The following is a 20985-nucleotide window of genomic DNA, read 5'->3' on the forward strand; positions in this document are numbered from 1 at the left end:
CCGGATAATCTAAATAGATTGTATATTGTGGCTACTATTGTGAGCTTTGGCATAGTGTTGAGGTTCAAATTAGTCGTCAAGGATCGTGTATTTGACTACATCGTCCTCATCAACCTCACCTTCCTGCCCGTCTTCCTGCCCACCGCCTTGTGTATCTGCCCCGCTCGTATCCTTTCCTATCTCCCCATATATGCGAGGTGTCAGAACTCGTGAAGAAAATAAGGTTATATATACACGGTGAGTGAGTCACAGGCACCCCTGATCTAATTCTAATATAGTAGTGATCGGCACCAGGTCGACACGAGGACCTCTTCCCACGCTGTTGGCCGGCGACGTCGCTGGCTTTACGATACAGCTATGTGCACGACCAGCTTCCACCCCCCCTTCTGCAGGTTTCTAACTCACTACACATCCAATTTCGCTTGGTTTGCTACCAACTGTACCTACAGTGCCAAGACATTAGTTTCCCGACACGCGAATTCTCACCAAAATCGACACAACTTTGAATAATCGCACAACGCCGCAGCAATCAAATACAGCCAAATCAGTATGTAAGTTATTTAACTATAGTTAATACTTTGTCCACCAGCCATTCGCTTTTCTTACTGCCTTCAGCCTTCGCTCTATACTATCGATTAAGCGCCGCATAAGGCCTTAATTCAGGGCCATCCACGCCTCCTTATATGCCTCAATTAAACGCTCTAGATCCTCTATACTTTATCCTATCTATTTAAGCTCTAGATAAAGCTTAAGGATCTTCCTTTTAGTACTAGCTAAAGGTGCTTAATTAGGTTTAAATTAGGTAAGTAGGGAGGGAAATCTAAGGTCTAAACGCTATGCCTTTTTAACTACTCCTTCATAAGTTTCGATGTATAGATTAGAGCGTTATCCATCTAGTAGATATCTAAAGGCTCGTAAATTAGTATAAGACTGTCTTCTAAGGCCTAGATATAGCCTTCTTTTACTGCTAAAGGTTCCCTTTCTATAGCAATTAACTCTAAGCGACTATTATACTAAAAGCAAGCATAGACCATCTGTGTAAGATCCTTTCCGTTAGGCACCTCTTTAATAAATTTAGAATGCTACTTTTATAGAGACGTTTGGAAGACCTAAATAGGCTTTTTTCCTAAGCTACGTTCATAGGAATATTTATTATAAAACTTAACTACTTCTAAAGCTATTATATATATATATAATAGTATATAGGGAGAATTGGCAGTATTACCGGATTAATATTACTACTATCTATAGCGTTAATTAATTTTTAAAATTTTCTAGTTTTCTCTTAAGGGCGGAAATGTTACTTATATAAGGAGTTACGTAACCTTAAGAATGCATATTACTTCTAAATTAAGTGTAAGGGGACTTTGTAGACAGGGGGCTATAAGGCACGATTGTAGGAATAGATAGATTGTAGGGGGGACGAATCCTTAAGGAGGTAAGGCCTCTGGGGTCGTGGAGACTATATACTATCGGCACGTGCCTCCGGCACGTAATCGGCGACCATCCAAGGGGCGTCCGGGGGTTGTCCTGAGGGCAACCCGAGGTGGCTACAATAATACCCCCTACATTAAGCCTAACTTGAATAGGGCGCCTTAATCTTACTACTACTTCTAAATTAAGCAAAAGCTCTATATAGGTGGGTCCCAGGGGGTCTCCCCCTAGAAAACCTTATCTCTATATATATTAATTAAAGTATATAACGTGATCCACAAGCCAGTGGCCCACACAAGCAAGTGGCCCACCCCAACTAGCTAAAATACTAGCCATCTGCCGTACGGTCGCAATCCTAGGCGGCATACCACGTCGATCCATTGATAGAACCCACTGCTTAAGACTCTCTTCTTGTATTGGTGTAAGACGGCGATTTGGGGCAGCAGAACCGCGCTGTTGTGATGCTGCCATTTAGGTGGTTGTTGAATAACGCGTCGCGTGTTGGGTGGGGTGGGCCACTTGCTTGTGTGGGCCACTTGCTTGTGGATCACGTTATAATAAAGCTCTAAATTAAAGCTTTAGGTTAATTGATTGGCTTATTACTTATAAACTTGGGTTAAAATTTTCGTTGAGGGTACTAACGATCCGCATGTTAGTTAGGGTTAGTAAGAATTATATGCTGCGTATAATCCTTTATAATTAAGGTTGGATTAATTAAATAGGCCGCCTAGGTAAATATATAGGACTATAAAGGGTGTAGGTGAAATTTAACCTGTTTGATAGCCTAGGTAGGCAAAATTGCGCAATCTATACTACTTCTAGCTATATAATCGCGGTAAGTGTAAGGACGTTAAATAGGCTAGGTAGAACATTAATTTCAGCTGCCAAGACGGCCTAATAGGTGGAAATTGAACAGGTGAGGTAAACAGGCGGCTCCTACCTGTTGGGTATTTGATCGACCCGGAAATATCGACCCGTTTGTTCCAGGGGTTTTTTGGGCGACGAACAGGTGGGTGAAAAAAAGCCCTGAGTCGCTTACCGAGATACTTACACATCGAAAATTCTAAATCATCAAATTCAACTGTCGAAGAATGGCTTCCACAGAAGCCAGCGATGGCCAAACCACCGAAACAACTGAAAGATACTCTGTCTTCACAACCGGCGAGAAATGGTGCATTGTTGCCATAGTTTCCTACGCCGCCTGGTTCTCAACTTTAAGCAGCTTCATTTACTATCCAGCTATACACGTGCTATCCCAGACGTTGTCCGTCTCGGTCGACAAGATCAACCTCACTGTCACTTCATACATGGCAGTGGCGACTATTGCACCGGCTCTAGTTGGCGACGCTGCTGACGTACTAGGCCGACGACCAATATATGTGATTACTTTAAGTCTATACCTAGCGGCCAATATCGCTATCGCTTTGTCGAAATCATACTCGGCGCTTCTAAGTCTGAGAGTTCTACAGGCTTTGGCAATTTCCGNCATGTTTTCTGTCCCCGTCTTGGACTCAACGCTAATATCTCTAGGGACCTTTTCAATCGCGTACGGGGTGATTACAGACGTTGCATCTCCCGCAGAAAGAGGGTCCTTCGTTAGTGCAGTATCCTTTGCGTAGGTTCGGATCTCCAAATTGGAGATTTACTGGGTTTATTTTTTGCAGGATAACGATTGCGCCAAGCATTGGTCCCATTCTGGGAGGCTGTTTGTCCTACACCGCAGGTTGGACCTGGATATTCTGGTTTTTGTGCATTGCTGGAGCTTTTTGCTTATCACTAATTGCCCTCTTCCTACCGGAGACTTCTCGGAATATCGTGGGCAATGGATCAGTTAAACCATCAAAGCACCTACGAATACCGATCCCGAAACTGATGCGTCATTGGAAAGAAAACGACGTTTCTACAAGCCATAAGTGGCGACTGCCTAATCCCTTGAAGTCCTTGAGAATACTTGCTCGCAGGGATAACGCCATTATTATTCTCGCGGCCGGCATGCTCTACGTTATATACACTTGCATCAACACGTCACTGTCTATATTGTTTATCGACATTTACAGTCTGAATCAGTGGCAAGCAGGTCTCATATACCTCCCTTTTGGTATCGGTGGCATTGTCTCAACTTTCTTCTCCGGTCTGCTGATCGATAAGGCATACCGCAATGCCAGGACAGCACGAGGTCTCTCGACGGACAAAGCGGTAGGAGATGATTTGGACACATTTCCTGTTGAAAAGGCGCGCCTTAGTGTCGTATGGATACCTATGTTGATGACTACTTGCTCGGTCGTGGCTTTTGGTTGGGTTTTGCACTACCAGCAGGTCAGTAATTCTCATGCAGCCTTCAAAGCTCGCGAGCTGACACAAACTAGCATATCGCTGTTCCACTTTGCCTTCAGTTCGTTGCAGGCCTGTGCATGCAACTGGATTTCAGTGTAAGCCTTCCCTAATTAGATGTCATAAGATAGTAATAAAGGAAGCCACTCCAAGATCTACAACACCCTTCTAGTTGACAAAAACCATCGAACACCAGCAGCGGCTCAAGCTTCCAGTAACATAATGCGTTGTTCATTGGCGGCAATCGCGATATCATTCCTACAGGACATGATTGATGCATGTGGTATTGGTTGGACGTTTACATTTATGGGCGGGCTGTGTTTTGGTGCTGCGGCTCTCTTTCTTATTGACTATCATCGAGGAATGGTGTGGAGACAGAAGAGTATAGCTTCGATGTCGCACCCGGAATCGAGATTAAGCATAGCTTGACAATCACCGTACGTACATGAGATACCCGCTTTCACTCTAGCTGATTCACGGTAAAAGGGATATGAACGCCTGACACACTTATATCCTTCTCGGGATTATACTTCTCGAGGTTATCCAGAGGTCCATATTTCTCGCAGAGATATAGCATATCATTGTACGCTCTGTAGGAGACCATTAGTACACACACTTGGAGTATAAAGGAATACTCACATTTGTCTCGAAATACTTCCCGGATGTCCTGCGGAATCAGTCAAGTACGGATGGATGCTGTAGAGCCGATTACGGTCATCCCACTCTTCAGCCGGCTCAGAGGGTTCGACATGGCGTTGATAAAATCGCATGTACAGTGATGAGTTGAAGTGAAACGCCCAAGAGCACCTCCATGTTCCAAACTCCATTTCATTGTGGGCGTAGGTGCATCCAGGATCGAAGACAATAGTCTCGCCTGTTTCCATGTCGACTCCGACATTCCGCTCCCACAAGTCCCCGTGTATTAATGCTGGCGTAATATCACGGCCGCCGGACTGCAGTGCTCCCAAGAGTCTAGGTATGACTACATCAATAAGCTGCTTGCAAGCGGCGTCATATTCTGGCCAAGGACCATTTGTCTCATTGTCGTATTTGATAACATCCTTGAGTTGATGGGTGAAAGATTTCGCCCAGCTCTTTTCCCAGGTTACAGTACGTTCCATTATGCCGATCACAGTGGGAACCGGATATCCAAACATTCCATTCGGAGACGTTCCTCGCTGATGAAGCTCTGCTACCTTCGCCGTGAATTGGACCGGTTCCGGAGCTGCAGAGAGATCCATATCGTGGAAGTCTCCTAGGAAGAAATATACTTGGGATTCACCATTACGATACTCGCCCCATCCAGCTGGTTTCGGGCCGAATCCTGGTACCACAGCGTTGATAGTGGATGCAGAATGGAATTCGCCCTCGGCCAAAGGGCGGGCGCCCTTCCCTGTCGCACACTGCGTGGTACCAATATTTCAGCAAATAAGAATTCGCTTAACGAGCGAAGGTAGATTACCTTGAGGAAATATCTCTTTGGACTTCCATCTGGCAGAATGACTGAGACTTTCGCAGTCTTTGTCCAAGCAGAGATACCACAAGACTCTGCGAAATGGCCTTCGTTCCTTTGGGCATAACTGTGAAGTGGGTGTTATTCTAGCCGAATTATAGTTTTTGGATGACTTCCTTACCCTCAATAACAGCCTTGTGGAGAGGGAAGTTTCCCTCGATGCCTACCGCCCACTCATCCGAGTCTGACATGTTATAGGCAGTGCAGCAAGATTATAGAGCTCGAATAGCCAAACGAGTTGAACTTGAGGCAGAATCTAGGGTCTGGAAGTAATATATTTGGGAAGTGTGGTAGTTGTACATTCGGCGCTAAAATCTGGTGCGTAGACTGTCGCGGTTCCTTCTGCTCTGCTACTTACCTCTGGCGAGAGGGTTCAAGAAACGTTACTCTTCGAATTTTGCAGCGCTCTAAAGATAACGTAGATCGAGGCGATTGGCTCCTGCTCTAAGATGCATAGAATTCCGACGAGACAGATCGGAAGCAATAGAGGCCCTGACAGTCTAGGCGCTGAGATGGCGGCTACGCGCTGGGGCGTTCGCGCAGCGTTTCAGCTCCCACTACCATATGACTGCGCGTGCTCTGGGCTTCGATCATGGAACTCGAGGGATTTAACTTGGATATTTTTCTTCAGGAATCCTTGTCTTTCAAGTTGAGCCTTGTAAAATTGCTATCACACTGGCTGGAGCCTGTACCAGGGTCGGGCTTTGTGCGACCAGTGCGCACCTAGCCATAACCTTATCCTCTTCAGTGGGTACCTCTCCTAAAGTCATAATCCTTCTCGGTATCAACCTATTTCTAACACTGCTGAGTCAGCTATAGTCGAGGAAAGCCCGTCCGCGATATCGAGAGGTTCCTGCCAATGGTGCGTTCTCGTAGTGCCTGCCACTGCTTCTGTCCTCTGTGTAACAGCATATAGCCGCTTCAGGATACAATGGTAAGTTATCTATCCTTCCCTTGGGGAACATAGGCTACAACTCATCTCTCTTCAGTTTCGGAAGAATTTTAGCTTTAGGAGAAAAAGCGGCGATGAAAGTCGCCAACCAAGATTTCAACGGATCGCATCGCATACCCAAAGTCCCAGCCCGAGCCCATCCCGAGTTTCTGTACCAATCCAAGAGGAACCTGTCGAACCTGTAAAATCCCTCCCCGACCATGCACTACTCAAGACATCCACCTACTCAGACTCCCGAAAGGGTAGCAACCACTCTCGAAGGAACAGCGAAACCGATCCTGGGCCACTTGGGCTCAACGTTATCTATACTCCCGAGAATGGGCACAAGGCGGATATTGTTTTTGTGCATGGACTTGGAGGAACTAGTCGATTGACGTGGTCAAAATACAAAGATCCGGAGCTATTCTGGCCGTTGACATTCCTACCCCTTGAACCTGACGTCTGTCTGGCTAGAATACTTACGTTCGGGTACAATGCCAATTTTCGCAAAGCAGGAAATGTCAGCACCTCAGTCCTGGACTTTGCCAAAGACCTGCTTTTTGATCTCAAGTATGCGAAGAATGAGCGGAAAGAAGATCTGAATATGGGAAATGTGAGTATCGCTCGAGCGTCATGACCTAGGATTTACCTAACTTTGGGACGAGGTGCCTCTAATATTTGTTGTCCACAGTATGGGAGGGCTCATAGTCAAGGAGGTGAGAACATCTGCTAACCGTCGCTGCTGCGCTGACAGCATAAAGGCATACATGCAAGGCCAGAACGATCCTGAGTATGAATCAATAATCAAGGCTATCTCTGCAATCACCTTTCTTGCAACCCCACATCGTGGTACAAACTTAGCCGAGATATTGAATCGGATATTACAATCGACCATTGTCACCAATTCGAAGCAGTACATATCCGAGCTCGCGAAGAACTCGTTTACTCTACAAAAGCCCAATGAACAATTTCGCCATGTTGCACCAAGACTAGACATCGTATCTTTCTATGAAACTCAGCCTTGCTCAATTGGACTCAAAAATGCTCGAATAGTAAGCAGATGTCGACGAAACCCATTCCAATCCTGCGCTAATGATTCAAAGATGGTACTAGAAAAGGATTCTTCTGTACTTGGATACCCAGGAGAGACCTCCAAGGCATTGAACGCAGACCACCATGACGTTTGCAAGTTTGACAGTCCCAAAGACCCCAACTATATTACGCATGACGTTTGCAAGTTTGACAGTCCCAAAGACCCCAACTATATTACGGTGAGGAACGTTCTCAAATCACTCGTCAGCAAGATCATTTCGACGAATAGATCGAATAGACCGCCTTTATCGAACCGAAGGAAGTCGCGTGATTTAAAGTCCTTGCTAGCCATTACAGAATTACCAGATACAGACTACATCTTTTTCCGAGACCAATGGACCCAAGGGACTAGTGATTGGATCCTGGAAGAGAAGGACTATCTAGAATGGTTACACGTCCGAGAATCAACGCCCCATATACATGTACTTTGGCTGAACGGTGGGGCTGCAACTGGAAAGTCAGTGTTATCTTCGTTCATCATCAACAGCCTTGTAGAGCAAGGTCACTGTTGCCAATATTTCTTTATAAGATTTGGGGACCAAAAGAAGCGGACCTTGAGCTTACTACTGCGCTTGATCGCCTACCAAATCGCACAAAGCGTACCGGGTTTCTTTCAAAGAGTCGTTGAGCTTGTGGACGAAGCGATTGACTTTGAAACGGCAGGCCCGAGGTCCATTTGGGAACGGATTTTTAAATCCATCCTTTTCAATATGGAGGAGCAACAGCCATTGTACTGGATAATAGACGGCCTTGATGAGGCGGATGATCCCAAGGCAGTCATTAGGCTACTCTCAGATATTTCCTCATGCTCTATACCGATCCGAATTCTGCTCGTGGGCCGAAAGACCTCGGAGATATCGGCCAGCTTTGAGAGAGTCCCAAAAAAGCTCAAATTAGTGCTAATAAGCATCGAAGGTCATGTGGAAGACCTGCGCTCCTACATTCGTCAAGAACTTAGCATGTCTGGTACCGCCGAATTCAAAGAAAACATTGTAGAGCGAATAGTAGAAGGAGCACAGAACAATTTCCTCGTAAGTTTGGCAAAGTTCCGTGTCCTTTGTCAGGCAGCACTAATTCGTTAGTGGGTACGACTTGCTGTGGAGAAGTTGAACTTATGTCATACCCACGCGGATGTTGAGCTCGCACTTCAACAATTACCCGTCGGCATGGAGGAATTATACGATCGCATGGCATCATCAATTGCCCGGAGCCCATCGCCAACAGATAGGACACTGGCATCAACCATTCTGCAATATGTCACCTGTTCATTACGTGTGTTGACAGTTGCAGAGCTGTCACAAGCACTGGATGAGGATGCTTACAAAATGCTGGATTTCCAACGATCGATTGTGGATTTGTGTGGCGGCTTTGTAGTCATCGATAATGGTGGCAACGTCGCCATGATCCATCAAACCGCTCGGGAGTACTTGCTCAGCGATAAGAGTCGCCCTTTCCACGTCGATCGTAGTGCCGCCCACAAGCAAATATTCCTGAGCTGTATGCGATGCCTCATGACCGTCGGTCTTCGAGCAAAAGTTAATCGGAACCAGAAGCCTGAATTTCTCGACTATGCTGCGAAAATGTGGTCTTCGCACCTGACTTCGACTCCAGTCGATTGCAGGCAGGTTGATGAAATCCTCAACAAATTCCTAACCCGCCACTGGGTTTTGACATGGATCCAAGTCCTTGCAACTGGTAACCAGTTACGAGTTCTCATCCAAGCGTCAAAACATCTCTCCAAATATTCTGCCAAACAAAAGAGCTACGGTTTAGTGCGGAACGAGACAGGCAGGCACGTCATGGAGCAAGAACTTGTTGAAAGCTGGGCTGGTGATTTTGTGAAGATAGTTGGGAAATTTGGCACAAATTTACGACGCAATCCTGAATCCATCTACAACCTTATTCCCCCTTTTTGCCCGCAAAATTCTTCAATTTACCAACTATTTGGAAAACCGGAGGCTAAGAGTCTGAAGATATCCGGTCTATCAACTGAAAATTGGGACGACTCGCTTGCACGCATATCACTTGGATTTGGTACCTACGCTTCATCCATCTCGGCTGCCGGAGCTCAAATTGCCATCCTCGCCTCCTCGGGAAGTGTTTTCATCTTCGATTCTTCAGTTTTTCAAGAGACGACAGCCGGTCCAATCAAGCACGGTGAGCGTGTGTACAGAATGGAGTTGAATAGCACAGGGACATTACTTGCTACCTATGGCTGCCTTACGACAAAAATTTGGGAAATATCAACCGGAAAATGCAAAGTTTCGGTTGACAATATCGAATCGCGACCCCGGCCACTTGCCATGCTCTTGACGAACAACAGTACTATGCTTCTTGTTGGTACGGAAGACAGACGAGTAAGATCGCTTGACTTAACCCAATCATTCCCAACCTGGCAGCTTGTCGCAGAGCTCGAAGAACCCGAGCTTGAAGGGCATTTTCTGAACTCGTCGAATTATATGGCTCTGAACAAAGATGGGAGCTTAATTGCCGTAGCCTATCGAGGCCACCCGCTTTCGGCGTGGGAAATTGATGGACCAATGCATATTGGCCATTGCTGGCGAAAGCGAGACGAAGTTGCCAGAGGCGAAGTGATCGAAGCTATCTGGCACCCACTCTTTCCAGAAGTTCTCGGTCTCTATATTGAAGGAATGGTTTTCAAGTGGCGGCCCTATGACGATGAAGTTGATGAGATGGCTACGGGAGCATCTAGACTCGCGATCAGCAAAGATGGGAATCTCTTCGCCACCGGTGATGTGCATGGGACGGTGAAGGTCTATACCACATCTGACTTCGGCCTTATATATCAGTTGGCATCCCAAGATACCGTCCTAGGCCTCGCATTCAGCCCTGATCTACGGCGCTTTTACGACATTAGAGGTTATTATGGGAATGCTTGGGAGCCGAATGCTCTGATGAGATTTGCAGAGCAGGCAGATAAAGGTATCGAGACCGAGAGTGAATCCGAAAGCTCCACGATATCTATGAGCTGGTCCCAGAGGATCGAGTCTATTACAGTCCTTGCAGCCTCCCCTGTCAACCGTCTTTATTGCTGTGGCACAGAGAAAGGAACAGTGCGTCTACATGACACACAACGAGGGAAAATTGCCGACATTCACGTGTCTAAAGGCTTTCTGAGCATCGAGCAAATGAGCTGGAGTAATGATGGACAATATGTCTGCTTCTCTGACTCCGGTAAGAAGGTCTTCATCATGACGATAGCTCATAGTACCGCCAACTCGGACCCAGTTGTAGAAGCGAAGGCCGAAATACCGATGAAGAGCAACACAAAAGGGCCTATTCTGCAATTGCTCTTTCACCCCGATTCGAGCCGCCTTTTGGTTTATACCTCTTCAACGATTTGCATGATCTCACTCATGTCATCTTCAGTGACGTACTCCTTGGACTTCGATATGGCTGAATGCAAATGGATCACACATCCTCAAGACCTGTCATTAGTCATAGGGATAGGACTAAATGCTGTCCAAGTATTAGATTGGACCTTAGCTTCACACCAGGCTTACAAGTTTGAATATAAGCTTCATCAGGGCAGGCCATCCGACCCTGGACGTTCCGCGACCCAAGACACCATCGACCGGGTCCTCGTCTCGCACGACAATAGGAACGTGTTAGTTCAAATATCGCTACTAAGCCAAAACACAAAAGAAAAGATATTCCTTAATATCGAACCCTCGGCATTCTCAACGTCCACGACAGTAACACCAGATATGGACCAAAGTGGCGGTCTAAAAATAATAAAACCATCCGTTATTCCTCGGGACATATCCTCCCAAATCGCACTCGTCCTTTCGTTCCTCTCCCATGACCGCCTCGTATTTCTCTCTAGGACCTTTTCGATCTGCTCTTGGCAAGTCCCGTCAGCTTCAAGCCGTAGCATAGCGACAGCTACAACGGATTCATCGACGCTCCTCAATCGCAATCCTCATCATCACCATAATAATTTCAGTACGAATAATCCCCCCTGCGGGACAATCAAGGAACTTTTCTCGTTGCCAGGAGATTGGATTAACAGAGACTGTTTGGCTTTATGCAGTATCTGGAGTAAAGAATGGTCATTGCTGTGTCCAAGGAATGGAGAGGTTGCTGTTGTTAGGTGTGCAGCTTTAGTCTAATTCCCCGAGCCTAATTTCAGTCTACCTTGGGTTATTAATTCCTAAGTACTAAACATCCGACAACCCTTCAATTCTCCAGCTACATGCTCATCAGTTCCCGACTTCTTTCTAATTTTGGATAAAAGGAAGTAATGTCGCCGGAGGCATATACTCGTTCACTGGCTACACGATTCCATCCGGAATCTATAGAATGGCATTATCGCGTTATCGCGGTCAGGATCCGGACAGTAACACTTGACGTAACTTTACTGTCCGAATGTTTTGATCAGCGGCGGCTCTGCAGACGGTAAAGGAAGCCAAGACGCCACTCGGGGTCTATTTTAGCCTTCCCGCTATCTATCTTAACTCTTTCTTGTGCTTTACGTGTCTCCCCCACGCGTCTCTTTCTACGCGTCTCCCTTTGTAAGAGAGGCACGGCAAGGCACGGGCAGAGACGCGAGCAGAGGTGCGAGCAGAGGCACAAGTAGAGACACGAGCAGAGACATGAGCAAAGGGAGGAGCAAAGGGAGAAGTGAAGGGGGCAGCCTAGATAGGAAGGTGGGTCGGTGGGGGTGGGAGGGTAGGTCTAGATGAACAGTGCTCAGTTGATCTACAGGGGTAAATTAAGGCTTGGCTTTGATATTCCCTTTCTAGACACCCCTTTCTACCTCTACGCCTCGCACCTCTATCCCTACACTTTTCTACGTCTCTACTTGTGGCTCTACTCGTGGCTCTACTTGTGGCTCTACTCGTGGCTCTACTCGTGGCTCTACTCGTGGCTCTGCTTGTGGCTCTACTCGTGTCTCTGCCCGTGTCTCTGCTCGTGTCTCTGCCCGTGTCTCTGCCCGTCTCCTTATGCGTGTCCTTGCACGTATTATGGGGGGTTAGGTAGAGAGGTAGAGATATAGACGCAGACACAAAGACGTTAAGACGCGGAGATGTAAAGGCGTAGAGGAGCAGAGGCGCAGAGGCATAGAGACGCAGAGGCGTAGAGGCGCAGAGGTACCTCTGGGGGTAGGCCGTGCTAAATTAAGCTACGACTCTAAGAAATAGGCTCTAAGCCACTGGTTTTGCACCAGCAGAATGAAACTTGGCAGAAGATTCGGACAGTAAAGTTACTGCCAAGCGTTACTGTCCGGATCCTGGCCGGCATTATAGGACGCGAACTAGGCTAGTACTGGAAACTATATCAATAGTATATCCACGGTTCGATTTGTATAGCTAAATCAGCCGCTAAGTCACGATTTGGCAGGCAGGAGGCCTGTGCGCTTAGCGGCATGTGGATGTTACCCCATATCTATAGTCGATCTTTAATCGCCAGCAACGCCGCAGTAACGTCGCGCTCTTAACACCCGTTAAGTGGTATGCGTAGAGCTGTCCAAGGGCTCTCTGCTCGCACTAGGATGGCAAGAATTAGCCATAGGTTAATAGAGATATTTGCATTTTAGATTAGGCGCCACTATTATATAAATACCGTACTAAAATAAGCCCCTAAGGGGCTATAGATAAAGGCTTTAAGAGGACTCCTTAGAAGCCAGATATATATACTATTTTAAAGCTTTTTTACCTACTTAAAGCCGTTTATAAAGCTAATCTAGCGAGCACTATATCTGCTTTTACTGTTAATTAACCTACTATATAGCCGCTTCCTTACTAACCTTTTAAGCTTATATAACCCGCCTAATCTCCTTAATAACCTTAAGCTATAGGGAGTATTATTAGAGCTCGTTCTACTAGCTAGCCCGCTATTTACTACCCTATTTAGAATCTAGCGCTATTATAGAAGGATTACCTCTAAGCCCTTTAGTCTACTCGCGCTAAAGGGACCTTAAGCTAAAAGGTAAGGCTGCTAAACGTAAGCAATTAAAGCTGCGAAGATTATACCTACTAAGACTTAGCTATACGGTTAAATAATGCCTATAGCTTATATACTTAGGCGTCTATAGTCTTTAGGCAGTTTATAATAGCTAGCACGGCCTAATAAAGTATTAATAGCTAGTTAAGGCCTTCTTCCTCCTATTATAGGTAGGCTTTAACCTTCTATATAAGGGGTAAATAAGCCTTATATTAAAAGACTGGGTAGTTTTATATATTAGTAACTTAGTTAATTAAAGTATAAGCATAGTAAGAGGGACGCGTAAGCCTATATAATTGGTAGTCTATAAATAAGGATCTAAAGCTAAAGAAAAAAAAGGAGATAAAGGGTGGCGCCGCTTAACGTTATATACAATCCTCTAATTACGTAATAGTAACTATCTAAAACTATATAAAACTGTCTATAACTATCTATAACTATCTATAACTATTTATACCTATTTATAACTGTCTACTATAATTTACTAATATTTATTAGCTATAATCCGCTAGTTTCTACTAGTGCTATAATATTACCCCCCCCTTTAAAAAAGCCTGCCCTTAGGCTTTATACATCCGTATTATATCTATAAGGTATTCTTATCTTTATACTTAATAGGTAGCTTATTATCTTCGTTATTCTAGCACTTTATTTACTTATTAAGGTACTTTAGGGGTTTAGGTTTATTAGAGTAACAACTATAGAATTTCTAAGGCTTATAGGGACTACCTATAAAGTTCTATATAAGGTACTAAGTGGGGTCTAAGTTATACCCTTTCTAACTAATATAATTGTATAATTATAGCACCTATCGTACCAACCGCGTGCCTACGCGTTTAATACGCCAGGTACGCGTTTACGCGTTTAGTGTACTAACTACTCGCTTACGCGTCTAGTGCACTTATAAAGCACTAACTAATTAAGGGGAGGATGCATTAGTATATAGACTACGTAGTCTACCTTAATATAAGAGACAGTCACCATTATCTAAAAGAGTATACAATACTATACGTATTTCGTGCCCCTAGATCTAACTTACTCGTGCTATTAAGTTAGTACAAATACTGATTAGTAAGCGCGCACAGATCAGCAATCACTTAATACCTCCCCCTAAGCGATACTCGACAGTAACCACCTATTTAGACTTCTAGTACAACTTACTAGAAGGTTAAAAGTCAGGGATTATAGACTATTACTAACTCCGTATACTTATTTAAGTCTTAGTATAGTTTACTAGAAGTTTATAAACGTAAATATAGACCTATATAAAACCCCTACCCTTAACCTCCTTTAAACCTCAAACCCCTATTCCTACTACACCTCCCTTAATACCTTTAACCTCTCTTAAACCCCTTATAGATACCTCTTACCCTTCTACAAACCACTATAGACCTATTAATTACCTTTATAGACCGTTATAAGACCTTATAGAAGCCCTTTACCCTTCTATAAACTATTATAGACATTAACCGCCTTTACGGACCACTATAAGACCTCTTCCACCCACTACGTACTACACTACACTATATAGTATAGTAGACCTAAGGAAGTAAGTTAATAAAGGCTAGGAAAAGTGGAGGTAGGGAGCTGACCTTACGTCTATACCTAACGTTAACAACTATATTAAATTTAAAGTTCTTAAATATAAATATTTTAAGCTTATAAACGTCGACCTATAGAAGTAATACTAGGAAGACTTCGCGGACTTTATAAAAGCTATCTTTAAAGTATATAACCCTACTACTATCCGTAACCTATAGACCCTCTTATATAACTAAGGTATATAGGTTAAAAGGAATAAACGAGTTACTATTATAATAATAATAATTTATTGCTTAACGTCCGATTTAGATCCCTATTAGGCCCACGCGGACTACTCCTTATATATATATAGGGAGAAAACTCTATTTAAGAAAACCCCGTAATCTATCTCCTTGCCTTTTAGGACTTGCCTATAAGGCGCCTATAAGTCACTAGTAGTGCTCCTACTACCTTACTTTTTAACCTCTTTAGGAACTACTACTGCCGTAACAAGCCTACGGACGCGCTAGTATTATAAACTTTACTCTACTACTATAGAGTTATTAGGGGGCGCCCGTTACTCGCCCCCCCGCCCTTTATTACCATTTCCTTTGCAACCTAGAACTGGTTTAGTACATTTTAGCTAATAAGCCACTAGGTAACCGCCTTAAGGCCTTTTTATATCGAGAGTAGTGTCTTATAGTTCTCTATGCTAGCTATTAAGAGTATTACTTCTTAGTTAGTGCGTAAGGGGCATAACAGTATTATATATTTTGGTATCTGTCTTAGCTAGCTATATTTATATCTTAGGCTACTTACTAGGACACCTACCTAGTAGAGCCAGTCTTTTAGTCCTATTATTCCTATTCTTAAGAGTATTACTATTATATTTTCTACCTTTATTAGGCCTTCTCGGAGCTCTAGAGTATTTACCCCCTATAGCGTTAACTATACTACGGCTTAGGTTCCTCTTACCTTAGTTAGCCTCTATACCTTTAACTCCTATATACCTCTCCAGCGTTAGTCTAGCCAGTATTATATTACGGTAGATAGTTTTCCAGCATTTTTTTATACTCTACTTTAGCTCCTTTCTCTCTCTTACTATTATCTTTACTAGCCTCTTACGCGTCTCCCTTTCTCCTCTATATAGGCCTAGGCCCTAAAGCAGCGCCATTCTTCTTCTACTTTCTTTACCTGTTTCTCTAATATATCTTCCCTACTTTAGGGTTATTAGTTTGTTCTCCTATAAGGCGCCCTAAGGTCCCTTTATAGTTTATTTAGGCGTATCTTAATATACTTTATAACATTAGAGTTACGTTCCTTTTATACCCTTTATATTATAGTAGCTTTAATATATAGTTATATAGGGGGAATATTAGCTTCCTTCTTAAGTAGTGCTATAGCCGTTCGCTTATATCCACCTATTATACTCTAAAGACAAGCTATTTAGACCTTTTAGAGTAGTTTAAGGAGCGATTTAGGGGGGCCTTTCTTAGATTCTTTAATAGCCCAAATACTAGACCTATACGTCATAGTTGGCCAGACAACTGCTATATATAATAGGCGTGACCTCTAAAAGCATGGACCCTATATAGAGTTAACAATCCTAGATAATGCGATATACTATACTTAGCCCTTACGGGCCACTTACGCCGCATATACGCTCTACTAGAGCTTACTATCTACCTATACTCCTAATACTCTTAGGCTCTAAACTGGTTAACCCCTAAAGCCTTAAATGCGAATTATATACTAAAGATCTATAGAATAGTTACGTTTTCTTATAAAATAGATTAGCTAGTATTTCTCTGGTAAGAATTAGACTCTATATTATCTTGCCTATTCTATATAGGTATTATAAGCTTTCTCTAGTATTCTACAATTCTTTACGGCTGTTAGCCCATATATAATTAGGTTTATATCATTAATAAAGCCTATCCCCTAGGTCGCCCCTTCTTTAAAGGAGTTAAGCAGGTTGCTTATAAAGAAAAGGAAGAGTATAGGCAAGAGGGGTAATCCTTATAGTATTCCTGTTGCAACTATAATAGGGGGGCTTTAGTATCCGCTAAAGACTAATAATGTTTCTTTTTAACCTATAAACCCTTAAATAAATTATATAATCCATTCTGGGAAGCCTTTTGCCCTAAGGATATATAAGAGACGCTTATGGGGTACGTTATCGTAGGCGCCACTAATATTTAGGCTGAGCATTAATACTATAAAGTCCTTTTGCATCGCCCATGCAGATTTAATGGTGGCAGCGAGTAGCGTAAGTGCTAATAGTGTTAAGCGGTTCTTTCTTGCCCTTATTTAGCTTTATAGTAGTAGGGCGTATTCCTTAGCCGTGTCTACTATGCGATTCGCTATTACCCTTTCTAAGATCTTACTAAGGGTATTCTTTAGGGCAATAGGGCGGTAGCTCCCTGGAAATAAGTAGTCTGCTTTACCTTCTTTATATAGGATAAATATTATTATAGCTCTTCTAAGTCTTAGGTAGTAGCCTATTATAAAGTATACTCTAGCTATATCCACAAGCTAAGGTGCTATTAATAGTCCGTAGGTCTTTAGGGCTTTATTTAGGATCCTATCTAGTCCTAGTACTATATTATTTAAAAGGCGGCTAATAGTTCTAGTCATTTCTTTAGTTATTATATCGCTGTTAACCCTTAGGCAAGTCACCGGTACTTCGCCCGTAATATTGCTAAGGTCTACTAAAGCTAGTTAAGGGAAAAATCTTTCTATAAGGATCTTTGCCTTCTTATTATTATTACTTATAGCTAGTAATTCACCTAGTCTTCGCAGGGGCGGAAGGTGTAGGTCTTCTACTAGGCGTCCTGCCTTTTTTTTTTAATACCTATTTTACTATCCTCTAGAGACCTTTATTATAGGGGAGGCTTAAATTAGTAGTATACTTATTTATAAACCGTCTCCAGCTATTCCTTACTTCTTTTTTTAGGGTATTCTTTAGCTAGTTTCTTATATCTTTATATTATCTCTTATCTTTAGGATTATAGCTACTTATATATTTTCTTCTTGCTTATTATTAGCTGGTAATAAGAACCGCGTATTATGCGGACTATATGTATTATATATAGGGGCCCGGTTTTAAAACCGGGCAGTGCTCTTCTAGCCCGTTTTTAATTACTGCCTAAATCCTTTCTAGTCTTTAGTTAATTTCCTTAGGGGTAGCTAATAAGCCTTACTTATTTAGTATCGGGTAGATTTCTTCTAGGTCTTAAAGTTGTTATTTAACTATACTAAGGAAGCTGTTTATCTTAAGCTTTCTTATTACATATCTTTTACTATTAGGTTGCGCCTTAATATCTAGATCTAGCTATATCTAAATAGGGATATAGTCTAAAGTGAGTACCTATTCTTCTTTAGGGTTGTACCTTTTAAGTCTCTAGTATAGGCCTTCGTCTATAAATATAAGGTTAATTATACTTCTAGCGGTGCCTTATTACCATATAATTGCTCCTAGGGGGGTAGCTAGCTTAAGGCCCCAGGTATCTATAGCTCTTAGTAGGCACTCTACCTATCGTTTAGCAGCAATATAAATAACCCCCTACCGCGGGTAGTAGAGGTTTATATCTCCTAATAGGATAAACTCTATGCCTTTAGTTTTTAGTAAGCTTATTACTAATATAATATTCTCTATTTATAGGACCCCTTTAACCCTAAGGTTATACATATTAATAATCTATACTGGTCCCCTATATATCTAGATTATTATAACTGTAATATCTAGGTTAACTGCCTGCTATAACTATAAGGATAGGCTAATAGCTTTACTAATTATAAAGCACACGTATATAGCTACTTTTGGTTCATATAGGAGCTAAAATCCTTAGGGGCAGTATATTAATTATATATAGGCATTGTAATATGGCTCTTATATAGCAAGGATATAGTGTTTCTCTAGGTCTAGGCTATCTAGTAAGGGCCTTACGAGACAGTGGTTTGTATTACCGCAGTTATACTATATAATGGATAGGTAGCGGACCCCCAGTAAGGGTCCTTCGCCTCTCCTTCGTTCCTTACTTCTTCTATTTCCACTTTCTCTAGGATATTTAGAACTTATATCTCTTATATCTATACCCTAGTTGCTACTCATTTTATATAGAGCTTTCTATTCCCATATCTTATATTCCTACTAGCGCTTCTATATCTAAATCTATTATTATCTCCAGTTCTTCCCCTATTCTTACTAGTTAGCTATATACCCTTTAAAAGTCGGCTATAAATATTATATTTACCGCGTTAAGTCTAATTCTTAATTATTCTAGTCTTAAGCTTACTATAGCTGTCCATAAGGGTCTTCCTATAGGGCGTCCTCTCCCTTATGTCCCCTATAACCCTTATATCCCTATACGGTCTAGTAATATTACACGGCGTCGCTTCTGGCCCATTAAGGCTTAAGATAGCTGGCCTAACCCCCTAGTGTTAAAGGTAGAAAACGCTAAAAAGTGCACCCGCGCCCCCCTAGCTTATTGCCTATTGTTTCTATTTATATAACCTAGCGTACAGTTATTCCCGTAGCTGTTAAGCCCTTACCTTCTATCTCCTATATTTAATGCAGTCTACTCTCTCCTACGCCTTATATATACTTCGGTAGCAGTTTATACATTTTATTTAGTCTTAATTTAAGCATTATCTTATATTATAGGGGCCTGTATAGTGGCCGCAGCACACCTATACTGCGCATGTGGATTAGGTATGTCCCTATTATGCGCAGCAATAGCATTATTCTAGGCGGAGTCTGTGGTTATAGAGCCTTACATCGTATATAAGGCCATTTATAATAATACCTTTTTAAATAAGGAGTTTTTGCATTCTTAGTGTATATATGCTAATAATAAGGGAGCCATATATTTAACCGGCGTTTCCCTAGCAAGTCTCTAGCGACCCTTATATTCTTTTATTATTCTTATTATATACTTAGTTTGCATTTTTCTATTAAAGCCATTAGATTTAGGTGATCTTAAGTCCTAGTATAAGGCGTTCCGTTTGTTTTACTATCTTATATATAGTTACTATATTATCTACCTAGCGTCCCTTTTCTACCCTAAGGCTTAGGGGAACCGCTAGGACTTTAACTGGGTAATCTTTACGGAGCACTTTTATGCTAATACGTTCTCCTAGCCTATCCCCTGCCCTAACGGCTCATTCCTTTGCCTATTAGTCCCTTAGGGTAACTCTAATATCTCCGCTCTTAAGGTGTCAGACTATAACAGCATTGTAAACCTCTTTATAAATCTCCGTAAGGACTTCTGTTTCTAATTATCCCCTAAACCCCTCTACTTTTTCTATATTTGGTTATATTATAATTATATACCTAGATATTATCTTTAGGGGGGTAGGTTCCCTATGCTATAAATACGCAGCTACGGCGGCCCAAGTGCGGTTCGCCGGTAAGGAGGGGTTTTGTTTATTTTTAATTTTGCTTAACCGTTAGAGGATTTAGTTAAGGGTTTACTAGAGGGGCGCCTAGGGTTCGCTAGACTGGCGGAGCCATTCTGCTAGCAGTATTAGTTCGTTATAGCTAACAGTTACTCCCCTATAACTACGGATACTAGATACGTCTAATAGGCTTTATATTTTATTAGATGCCTTCTTAATAAAGGTCTTTCTACTTTATAGTGTGGTATTCGCCCGTTCTTATTATAAAGGGCTATTACTAGGCGTGGTTCTAGTAGACGCGCGCGAGTACAAACCACTGTCGTTTGACGTATACCTCCCCTGCGATACATATATCTTAGGGGGATTCTCTAGGTGTTTTTCAGGGTTCTTTTAGTTGGTTTTAGTCTTTTTAGGCCGGGTGCAGCAAGAGCTCCTAAAGAAAATATATAATAATTACTTTAAGTGCGTTAAATATCTTGGAGTCACTATTATATAGTCCTTATATAATATAATACACAAAAAGGACTAAACAGAATAGACTAAAAAGGAAATTCTAGACCAGTTCTAAGAAACTAAAGAACTCTTTACTTCTTTTAAACTTAATATAATCGCTAGCCTTATACCTAACCCACTTAACTAAATTCGTCCTATAAACCTAAGCGGCTTTAGACTTAACCTTATTAGCTAAAATATACCCTACTCTTAAGCTATAGACTATAACACCCCTATAAACCAAAATACGGACCAAATTACCCCTATTATCTAAGTTATAAATCCGTAAGCTATATATTCACAA

General features: G+C 42.5%; 3 protein-coding genes across 3 annotated transcripts; 2 read left to right on the top strand and 1 right to left on the bottom strand.

Annotated features, from left to right (window-relative positions):
* Nucleotides 1-2525: 2525 nt before the first annotated feature.
* K441DRAFT_685412 (MFS general substrate transporter) lies at nucleotides 2526-4194 on the top strand (the record flags this gene model as incomplete). The annotated part of the gene is made up of 4 exons (XM_067651879.1): nucleotides 2526-3049; nucleotides 3099-3750; nucleotides 3801-3863; nucleotides 3919-4194. The coding sequence occupies 4 exons, from the start codon at nucleotides 2526-2528 to the stop codon at nucleotides 4192-4194; spliced, it is 1515 nt and encodes a 504-aa protein (XP_067507263.1).
* A 31-nt stretch (nucleotides 4195-4225) lies between these two features.
* On the bottom strand, nucleotides 4226-5469 carry K441DRAFT_685413 (uncharacterized protein; the record flags this gene model as incomplete). Its single annotated transcript, XM_067651880.1, has 4 exons — nucleotides 4226-4355; nucleotides 4405-5168; nucleotides 5228-5311; nucleotides 5392-5469. The coding sequence occupies 4 exons, from the start codon at nucleotides 5467-5469 to the stop codon at nucleotides 4226-4228; spliced, it is 1056 nt and encodes a 351-aa protein (XP_067507264.1).
* A 634-nt stretch (nucleotides 5470-6103) lies between these two features.
* On the top strand, nucleotides 6104-11719 carry K441DRAFT_743597 (NACHT and WD domain protein). Its single transcript, XM_067654408.1, has 6 exons — nucleotides 6104-6212; nucleotides 6268-6822; nucleotides 6875-6925; nucleotides 6971-7261; nucleotides 7313-8332; nucleotides 8384-11719. The coding sequence occupies exons 1-6, from the start codon at nucleotides 6210-6212 to the stop codon at nucleotides 11432-11434; spliced, it is 4971 nt and encodes a 1656-aa protein (XP_067507265.1). The 5' UTR covers nucleotides 6104-6209; the 3' UTR covers nucleotides 11435-11719.
* The last annotated feature ends 9266 nt before the right edge of the window (nucleotides 11720-20985 follow it).

This window comes from Cenococcum geophilum (assembly GCF_001692895.1).
Source record: "Cenococcum geophilum 1.58 unplaced genomic scaffold K441scaffold_9, whole genome shotgun sequence".
Taxonomy (NCBI): Eukaryota; Fungi; Ascomycota; class Dothideomycetes; order Gloniales; family Gloniaceae; genus Cenococcum; species Cenococcum geophilum.

What these genes read in the sequence shown, in the direction of transcription:
- K441DRAFT_743597 (XM_067654408.1), top strand. An exon ending in AAGATCTGAATATGGGAAAT is followed by an intron (nt 6,823 to 6,874) that starts GTGAGTATCGCT and finishes CTTTGGGACGAG; the next exon opens with GTGCCTCTAATATTTGTTGT. An exon ending in GAGCACAGAACAATTTCCTC is followed by an intron (nt 8,333 to 8,383) that starts GTAAGTTTGGCA and finishes CTAATTCGTTAG; the next exon opens with TGGGTACGACTTGCTGTGGA.